This window comes from Ascaphus truei, chromosome 15, assembly GCF_040206685.1.
Source record: "Ascaphus truei isolate aAscTru1 chromosome 15, aAscTru1.hap1, whole genome shotgun sequence".
Lineage (NCBI taxonomy): Eukaryota > Metazoa > Chordata > Amphibia > Anura > Ascaphidae > Ascaphus > Ascaphus truei.
In genome coordinates, this window is record NC_134497.1 from 9,046,033 (window position 1) to 9,056,384 (window position 10,352).

At 48.3% G+C, this 10,352-nt stretch overlaps 1 protein-coding gene across 1 annotated transcript; it reads right to left on the minus strand.

Annotated features, from left to right (window-relative positions):
- Positions 1 to 1,923: 1,923 nt before the first annotated feature.
- SRMS (src-related kinase lacking C-terminal regulatory tyrosine and N-terminal myristylation sites) lies at positions 1,924 to 10,352 on the minus strand. Its single transcript, XM_075571512.1, has 8 exons — positions 9,882 to 10,352; positions 8,857 to 8,978; positions 6,592 to 6,758; positions 5,864 to 6,005; positions 5,608 to 5,766; positions 4,623 to 4,804; positions 3,195 to 3,351; positions 1,924 to 2,861 (listed from the first exon to the last, which is right to left on the minus strand). Exons 1-8 carry the CDS (start codon positions 10,199 to 10,201, stop codon positions 2,680 to 2,682), a joined length of 1,431 nt encoding a protein of 476 aa, XP_075427627.1. The 5' UTR covers positions 10,202 to 10,352; the 3' UTR covers positions 1,924 to 2,679.

Genomic DNA, 10,352 nt, shown 5'->3' on the forward strand with positions numbered 1-10,352 from the left:
GAGCCTCCCACACACCAGCATGAAGTAGTACTTCCTCACACTAACCTCTGAGCCTCTCACACACCAGCATGAAGTAGTACTTCCTCACACTTACCTCTGAGCCTCCCACACACCAGCATGAAGTAGTACTTCCTCACACTAACCTCTGAGCCTCCCACACACCAGCATGAAGTAGTACTTACTCACACTTACCTCTGAGCCTCTCACACACCAGCATGAAGTAGTACTTCCTCACACTTACCTCTGAGCCTCCCACACACCAGCATGAAGTAGTACTTACTCACACTTACCTCTGAGCCTCTCACACACCAGCATGAAGTAGTACTTCCTCACACTAACCTCTGAGCCTCCCACACACCAGCATGAAGTAGTACTTACTCACTCTTACCTCTGAGCCTCCCGCACACCAGCATGAAGTAGTACTTCCTAACACTTACCTCTGAGCCTCCCACACGCCAGCATGAAGTAGTACTTCCTCACACTTACCTCTGAGCCTCCCACACACCAGCATGAAGTAGTACTTCTCACACTTACCTCTGAGCCTCCCACACACCAGCATGAAGTAGTACTTCCTAACACTTACCTCTGAGCCTCCCACACACCAGCATGAAGTAGTACTTACTCATACTTACCTCTGAGCCTCCCACACACCAGCATGAAGTAGTACTTACTCACACTTACCTCTGAGCCTCCCACACACCAGCATGAAGTAGTACTTCCTCACACCTTTGGGACTCCCACCCTCCAGCATCAAACCCCAGGATGTGCACATGTTGCCGTTAGAATAACCCTTGTAGAGGGATATTTGGAATATACAGCTCTTGGTTTTTTTCCACAAGAGAGAACATAAAAGGGCAGATTCCCAGTGCACAGAAATACCTCTCTTATCACTTCATTATTTGTCTTTAGTTCTTCCTCCTTTCCTTATAATATTAACCTTTCTCACCCTTCCCTTTTGCCTTTTTCTCTGTGACTTACTCTCCGTCTCTCTCTCTGACCCTTTCCCCCCAACATTTGTGAGAGGTTATATCTAGGCGACACCTGTAGTGCTGAGCGGATCTCTGCTGAGACAGGTAAGTACAGGTATGCGCATGCACACATTTACATGTTCAGCTCTCTTTGTTTCTCCCAGTTGCTTAGCGGCCCTGCGGATATCCACCACATAAAATGGGAACCCAGTATCATGTTACCACGTTATTGGTCCTGACACAGAGAGAGTTGGCACCAGTTCACCAGGCGAAGAAGCAGCCACAGCCCTGGGTGAAGGTGGCATGGGTAGGGCACCCATTACTCGCAACACAGGATGGGCTCAGCTCTGCTTACTAAGCAAACAGACACAGCCTGATACAGATACAGAGTTCAGAGCATACATGCCAACAGTGATAGGGCCAATTTAACTATTACTTCCTGGTCATTGGACGCAAAGCAAGGAATATAACTATGACCGTGTGTGTATATTCACTCATCTCACTTAGTGTACTGCTCACCCAGACACACCTCTCACTCCCGTGTGAGGCTCCCTCACCCACCTCTTACCCCCCATGTGAGGCTCCCTCACCCAGACACATCTCTCACTCCCGTGTGAGGCTCCCTCACCCAGCACACACCTCCCACCCCCCCCGTGAGGCTCCCTCACTCACAACACACCCAGCGCACTACCCTGTGGGGCTCCCTGACCCAGCACACACCTATTACCCCCCATGTGAGGCTACCTCACCCAGCACACACCTCCCACCCTTCAGCCCCCTGTGAGGCAGATCTAAGTTACGTAGGATGTCAGAAAGGTACTCTCAACATCTTTCAGCATCGGTCAAGGTATTTGGCCTGTGGCTTGACAACACACAAACAAAAAAAAACAAACACCCACCCAAAGTGGCCACAAAGTCTACTTAATGCCTTCGCTAGCTCGCTCATCCAGATCACTTCAAGACAGTTTCACCATGATTTTATTTAATGGTTACAATTCCCTGCCCCATAAAGACGAGGTATAACATGAAATGACTGACGATTCAGAACTATTTTGTGCATCTAAACATATCTATCATTGGCTGATCGTTCACAGAGAGGAGATCAGGACAGTGAAGAAGTTAAATTAAGCTGACCAGGTCTGTCCCTTTCGCCTTACAACTGGCTATCACAGGGGCTAGCAACGTAATATGCAACACAAACCCTGCCCAGTACAATCAAAGTGAATTACAGCTCACTTTTTAACAGGGTTAATGCTTCTCCCTCCTGTGCACAGGACATGTTCATATAGACACAGAGTGGTGCATGACAAAGGCTGCACCTTTTTAATCTCCATACAAGACAACGGCAAACAAAAGGTTATTAACCTGCTCTCTTTGTACTGTAGTAACTGTATGACTACTGACCCTGCAGATCTCTGGCTCAGAATTTCTCCTGTTATGTTACTCTCTCTGCCTATCTTGGGAGGTTTTCTCACACACCTACAACCTTGTCATTGAAGAGGGATTTTCCCCGCACCTGGCTTCAGTTAGGCCCCTTTGCTCCCGCATTGTTTGGAGATATTTGAAGCTCTCAGTAACATTCCCCCATTCTTCAGATACGAAATGATGAGGCACACAGCGCAAACAGTCTATTGTTCTGGGGCTTCTAGAGGAGGCTTCATTGCACATCGTTGCACATCGGCCGGTGGTTGGAGCATCTAAGTCCAGTTCATCACCGGACAGAGCGCTGGATAAATGTCAGTTTCGTCACCAGCTCCTGAAAGGAGGGTCTCTGCGGAGGCTCATTCATCCAGCATTTTTCCATTAGATTGTACACAGCAGCGCTGCAGAGATGGGGGCGCGGCAGTCTGTACCCCTCTGAGATCTTTTGAAACACTTCCCGGTTATTCATGCCTGGGGGATAACAGCACAGAAAACATGTTCAGGCTACTTAGGATCCCATAGAGTGAATTACCCAGAAAAGGAAGGGTTAATCAAACAAACCCTGGTGTTATCTTGCCATAAGGTACCATCTTATTTTCTCCCTGAATAAAGTTTCCATGTCCCAATTTACCCCAATTGGGATTGTCCTAACTCTCAGAACTCCCCCTTCGAACATCTTTTGAGGTCAGCCCATGTGGTCAGCGCTGCATAAAAAACCCCAACCCCTAACCTGCACTAAACACTGAATGTTGAGGGATTACGATAAAGTAAATTGCCCACCTCTGGGTTGCCGGAGTTTCTCACCTTGGTACGGCTGCTTTCCTAACGTGAACACCTCATACAGCAGTATCCCAAAGGACCAGACGTCGGATTTTGTGGAGTATCTGTTGTATTTCAGAGCCTCGGGGGCTGTCCATTTTACTGGGATATTGACGTTTTTTTCCGGTGAGTAAATGTCATCCTGAGAATGCGTTAAAAAAAAAATGAAGCGTCAGATTCACCGGAGGAGCGAGAAACGAGAGACTACGGAAAATCTGACGGATGACAGGAGGAGAGAAGAGGTGGACACTGAAGGTTCTACTTCACTTACAAAAACATTTTGCACTCGTGTCACTGTTATTGGCTCCTTAATCAACTAACACCTTGTTGGCAACATTTTAACTTTTTTGTTTCATCAAACATTCTAATTTTCTTTGGGTCCTTCCTGCTCCGTTTTTGCTTGTGCGCTTTTTCCTTCCCTTATTACCTTATCAACTATACATTGGAAGCTGCACGGCCTGCCTACCACGTCAAGGGAATGTGAGTATTATATTGTTCAGGGGAACCTGCCAATAAGACTGATGGTGGGTGGGCGAGTACCATCTACCACCTGTCTTCAGGAGGATAGTATCCATACCATTGGACATTAAGTACTAATATCATTACACATTCCTTATACCTTGTTTAGTGGTCTGGCATATGTAAATTCTCATATACCTGCATTGGAGCGCTTTAGTCTATTTCTATCTTGCTAATTTTCTTTCCAGTAGGGACATCGAAATGATCAATTAACTCTTCCTATTGACCTATTTAATAATAATAATAGCATGTTCTTGTATAATAATAGCACGTTCTTGTATTGCGCTGCTAGTTTTACGTAGCGCTTTACAGAGACATTTTGCAGACACAGTCCCTGCCCTGTGGAGCTTACAATCTATGATTTTGGTGCCTGAGGCACAGGGAGATAAAGCGACACCGGGAATTGTACCAGGCTCCCCTGCTTCAAACTCAGTGCCAGCCAGTGTCTCTACTCACTGAGCCGCTCCTTCTCGCATGTAATCACATCTTATGAGGATATCCTAATACAAATGCATGCTCCCTGTCTGCCAGAGGACCAAGAAGTGCAGGGAAAAAGGAAAGTCCCTCTACAAGTGGAAGGGGAGGGCAGGTCCGTGTCACTGTGTGTCCCTGGTCAGCACACCGTGCCATCCCACAAAGGAGCTGCGGAAGGAGGTGATATTCTTCCCATGTTTGAGATGATCAGGGTTGCTATAAATGCTGAGAAAGTATTACAGGTTATAACCCCTTCAATGCTGAAGGTGCCTGCAACCCCTTCCATCACTGACCGGAGTAAAGACACACATGCACAAAAAGACATTGATCTTATAAGATAAACCTGCCATTACTCGACCCACTGGTGCTACAAAGGACAGCGCCTTTTAGCAGAGGAGAGTGACCCAGCCGAAGACCAACCTTGAGAAGTCTGGCTAATCCAAAATCTGCAATCTTGCAGATGAGGTTATCTCCCACCAGGACATTCCGAGCGGCCAGATCCCGATGCACCACGTGTTGCACCTCCAGGTATGCCATCCCATCCGCCACCTGAGCAATCACGTGCAGGAGCTGAGTGGTACTTAGTACATGTCCTTCTTTACCTGCGAGGAGATGTGGCTCGTGTTACAGATTCCCAACAAGCGGTCAGCTGCATCATGTCCAATGGGATTGTGTTTTACGGGAGGAACTGGTGAGGAACAGCAAACCCTGCTCTGGTGCAGGGCCTACGAGAGGGGGTGTGGGGGGGAAGCTGGTACAAATTACCGGGTCCCGGCGGTCTGGAAGGGGTCCAGAGCCCGACTATGTTGCATATGTTTTTTTCTTTCTCGGTAGTATCGCCATTTCTCACTCCTTGCTGCCGCCCACCTTCTCCTCCTGAACCGCAGAGTCAAATGACCCCAAGAGCTACTCCCCTCTGCACAGAACCAGCTTGCTAAGGGTTAATATCTGCATTTGCTTACTGCTGTGTTTCGTCAGCCCCACCCTCTGGAATGTTAATGCCCCTGGAGGACAAAGGACCCTGAAACGACAGCTGCATTCAATCTGAACCCCTTCAGTCTACATCTACGTCGCCCCAAAGGCGGACAGCCTTTGGTGCAGCCGAAGGGCCGCTAAAGGGTGTGAGCCATTTGCTGCCGTTCAAAATGTTTGGTGATATTAAAGTTTCTCTATTTCAATCTGAAACTCACCAGGCCTTTATCCCCTGTACCCAATTTCCCAACTCTATCTGCCCATGAAATGTCTGTGAATTGAATGTATAACCGCTGTTCTTTTAATGTAACCATGTATTGTTATAACTCTGTGCCCAGGACATACCTAAAAACGAGAGGTAACTCTCAATGTATGACTTCCTGGTTACACATTTTATAAATAAATAAACACAGTGGGACAGGTTAGTACTGACCATTTAAGTACGTCTGCAGGTTTCCTTTGGTCATGAGCTCAGTGACGATATAGACAGGTTCCCCAATGGAGCAGACAGCTAAGAGCTGAATCAGGTTCCTATGGTACAGGCTCTTCAGAGCATCGATCTCCTTCTTGAAGTCGCTTTGGTTCATATCCTCTGTGAGACCAAGAATAACGTGAGATTGCTGATGACCTCTGCTAACCCCTGCACTAGTAACCCAGCAAAGCCCGGAGGTCCCAGGAACAGCACAAACCTTGTTTGAAGGTCTTTATGGCAACTTTTTCTTGCGATCTCCAGATTCCTTCCCAAACCTCTCCAAAATTCCCTTCTCCCAGCTTCTTAATTTGAGTGAACTCCGACCGCGGCCTCTCCCAGCTGTCACCTGGGTTGACCACCTGTGTGTACAAGGACAAATGCTAGAGCAGGTGACAGTGACACTGCTGTCTCGCTTGCTTCTCTTGTCAGCTATCACACCTAAATCCCCACATTTCAAGGAGATTTCCTGTCCCCTTCACTACTTGGTTTAGAGTGCAAGCTAAATGTTTCATTATTTATATGGCCGGTTCAGTACTGAAGTAATTCGTTGTGTACACTCACTCTATCTACTATTCAATTACATTTCCTCCTTATGCCTGTACATAGCTTCCACTTTAAAGGTAACGTTTCCATCTCTCAACGTATGTACCTGTCTTGTATTTACATTTTAAACCAGCAGTATCATTTTATATAATGAAACTCATGGTGCACATTGGGCTCTGTATTATACACACTCCCTCACCCAGCAGTTTATCACACACCTGTTGGATATTGAACTCTGTATTATACACCCCCCCCCCCCAACCCAGCAGTTTATCACACACCTGTTGGATATTGAACTCTGTATTATACACCCCCCCCCCCAACCCAGCAGTTTATCACACACCTGTTGGATATTGAGCCCCGTATTATACACACTCCCTCACCTAGCAGTTTATCACACACCTGTTGTTCACAGGGCTGCAGCAAAGGACATTTGATGAGTCTCCAATTTGTCCGGTGGAAGACGACCAGTTCTGGGAGGCCGGGAAAACACCTCCCCTTCTCAATGTAATATTCCCCCTTGGCATCTTTCTGAATACGGAAATGGGTAACTTTATTGTGTTTGCGCACTGCAGAGGGGGACAGACACAGCGCACACTGAATGTATCAATGTTGGGGGATAATGACAGTGACAAATTATCTGAACTTTAGTTTCAAGAGGAACAAAGAGAAGAAACATATTTAACTGCTAGTAGACGTTCTAGCCTCTGAAGTCTAAGTTCCCAGGTGAGGGCCCTATAGAAGTGTTTGGGTTGCCTCTCCTCTGGGCGTTACAGGACAGGAATTAGATAGTACGCTCATGGGGACAATCATTTCTCCAATACTGTTGTACTATCGATTCTTACTCATTATTATTAACTCCTTGGGTGCCAGTGGGCTGCATGAGTAACTTCACTGGAAAAATTATACAAAGTATATATTCCTCTTCATCTATCTCCCCCTCTATCCCCAGAGCCATTCACTGTACACTACATTCATGCCTGGACAGATAACCCACACTCCCTCCCTCCCTCTGGGTTGTATCTATCAGGGGACGCTGGCAGAAAAATGGACCTGAATCTTATTTGTATCCTGTGTTTCTAAGTATCAAGGTCATTGACAGTATCCCTCGTGCCACGGGCCCCGTACATCAGCATGGGATTTGAGTGTTGGTTGCAGGAGTTAGGGAGGAGTTATGTGATGGGCATATAATGGGATGTATTGACTTATGTTCTTAGCTGTGGCGGTCGCCTCCCATGTTGCCGCACCCACCTCCTCCTTCTGAACCGCGGCGTCAGGTGGCGCAGCGGACGTCACCAATGTCCGCTGCATCATGGCGACGCGACGTCGCTTCGTCGAATGACGTTGTGCCGTTGCGTTACCACGGGGACGCCCACAGCGTCAAGGAGGAGGAGGGCGGCAACAAGGAGGCGGCCACTACAGCGAGGGGCGACGGATTTTCAAATCCGCCGCTGAGTATATAGTGAGAGATTAGGGTGAGATGTAACTGGGCAGAGCAGGGTATAGTGAGAGATTAGGGTGAGATGTAACTGGGCAGAGCAGGGTATAGTGAGAGATTAGGGTGAGATGAAAGTGGGCAGAGCAGGGTATAGTGAGAGATTAGGGTGAGATGTAACAGGGCAGAAGAGTATATAGTGAGAGATTAGGGTGAGATGTAAATGGGCAGAGCAGGGTATAGTGAGAGATTAGGGTGAGATGTAAGTGGGTAGAGCAGGGTATAGTGAGAGATTAGGGTGAGATGTAAATGGGCAGAGCAGGGTATAGTGAGAGATTAGGGTGAGATGTAAGTGGGTAGAGCAGGGTATAGTGAGATTAGGGTGAGATGTAAATGGGCAGAGCAGGGTATAGTGAGAGATTAGGGTGAGATGTAAATGGGCAGAGCAGGGTATAGTGAGATTAGGGTGAGATGTAAATGGGCAGAGCAGGGTATAGTGAGAGATTAGGGTGAGATGTAAGTGGGTAGAGCAGGGTATAGTGAGATTAGGGTGAGATGTAAATGGGCAGAGCAGGGTATAGTGAGAGATTAGGGTGAGATGTAAATGGGCAGAGCAGGGTATAGTGAGAGATTAGGGTGAGATGTAAGTGGGTAGAGCAGGGTATAGTGAGATTAGGGTGAGATGTAAATGGGCAGAGCAGGGTATAGTGAGAGATTTGGGTGAGATGTAGGTGGGCAGAGCAGGGTATAGTGAGAGATCAGGGTGAGATGTAAGTGGGTAGAGCAGGGTATAGTGAGAGATTAGGGTGAGATGTAAGTGGGCAGAGCAGGGTATAGTGAGAGATTTGGGTGAGATGTAGGTGGGCAGAGCAGGGTATAGTGAGAGATTAGGGTGAGATGTAAGTGGGCAGAGCAGGGTATAGTGAGAGATTTGGGTGAGATGTAGGTGGGCAGAGCAGGGTATAGCCTTAAAAGAGAGAATATGGGATTTAATGAGAAGCCAGGAGAGAGATTTCAGTAGGAGAGAAGCAGAGTTAGGGGAGAGTGCATTGATTTTACTAGCAACAGATTTTGGAATAGATAGTAGGGGGAAAAAAATTCGGCCAAATCTCCGTGCAAACCCCTCTGGCCAATAATCTGCATCTAAACCAGACGCATTTGTTATGTTTGGTGCAGACACTTTATATGGAGGCTCCAGGAGAAGGGAGGGACATGGCAGACGTTTCGCTCACCTGAAAGAGAATACTGTCCAATGTCGCTCTCGCTGGGCCGGATGAGATAAGAGCCATGTGCATTAGGTGGGGACATGAGAAGCGCCTCTGCCTCAGCTCGATTTTTTACTTCCGCATACCAGCTGAAAGGACATCCCGGCATCAGCGTTAGTGACAGGATCCCGCCAGTGACAGGATCCCGCCAGTGACAGGATCCTAGTACAGTAGTCAGTGTTAGTGACAGGATTCCGGGATCAGCGTTAGTGACAGGAACCCGGCAGTCAGCATCAGTGACATGATCTTAGAAGTCATCGTTTAGTGACAGGATCTCAAGAGTGACAGGATCCTGGCAGTGACAGGATCCTGGCAGTCAGCATTAGTTACAGGATCCTGGCAGTGACAGGATCCCATCATTCAGCATTAGTGACAGGATCCTAGCAGGGACAGGATCCCAGCAGTGAGCGTTAGTGACAGGATCCCAGCAGTGACTGGATCCCATCAGTCCACATTATTGAAACTATCCCAGCAGTCAGCATTAGTGACAGGATCCTGGCAGTCAGTGTTAGTGACAGGAGGGGGGGGGAGGTGAGAGGTATGAGGGGGACAGCCTCACAGTGAGGGGGGGGGGGGGTGAGAAGTATTAGGGGGCAGCCTCACAGTAAGGGGAGTGGTATGAGGGGGCAGACTCACAGTGAGGGAGGATGTGAGTTATTAGGAGGCACCCTCACAGTGAGAGGGAGGTGAGAGGTATTAGGGGGAAGACACAGGGAGGAGGGAGGTGAGAACTATGAGGGGACAGCCTCACAGTGAGGAAGGGAGGTATGAGGGGCCAGTCATACAATGAGGGGGGAGGTGAGAAGTATGAGGGGACAGCCTCACAGTGAGGAAGGGAGGTATGAGGGGCCAGTCATACAATGAGGGGGGAGGTGAGAAGTATGAGGGGGCTGACTCACAGTGAGGGGGCATGTGAGATGTATAAGGATGAGGGGGGAGGTGAGAGGGGGGAGGTGAGAAGGGGTGCTTAAAGGTGCAGTTTAGACACTCACGGTTCATGAATACTGGTCACACTTTGCTGAGTCACATAGTTCGCAGGGACCAGCCCTAACTCCATGCTGCCTGTCACCTTCCTGGCCATCATATAGTCTCCCTCATCAGAGATCTTGAAGAGCTCTTCCCCCTGTTTCACACTCAGCTCGTCTGCACTCCGGGCATTGAAGTCGTACAGCACTACAATGGACTGGTACAAATTGTGGGGGGCAGAGCTTCCAGCCACCACCATTGGCTCCCAACGTTCCTCCATCTGAGGCCAGATTTTGTCCCACAGGCAGCCGAGATAGCTCAGGTATTTCCTAAGGAAGGGTTCCATCCCCGTGGCAGCAATGTGCGTGAGGAGCCCCCTTCCCACACTCTAGGGAAGGTCTCCGGCCACAGCCCATGCACTGGACACTTGCTGTCCCAGCAGCAAGTGAAAAGATAACAGGTATTTTTTCACCTGCTGACTTCCTGATTACCTAGGG

Bases quoted from the DNA above. Each gene is read 5' to 3' on its own strand.
- SRMS (XM_075571512.1), bottom strand. From the start codon at position 10,201: ATGGAACCCTTCCTTAGGAAATACCTGAGCTATCTCGGCTGCCTGTGG. The intron at 5,767-5,863 runs GTTTGTGCTGTT...TTGGTCTCACAG, and splicing joins CATAAAGACCTTCAAACAAG to AGGATATGAACCAAAGCGAC. The intron at 3,352-4,622 runs GTTGGTCTTCGG...ACGCATTCTCAG, and splicing joins GATTAGCCAGACTTCTCAAG to GATGACATTTACTCACCGGA.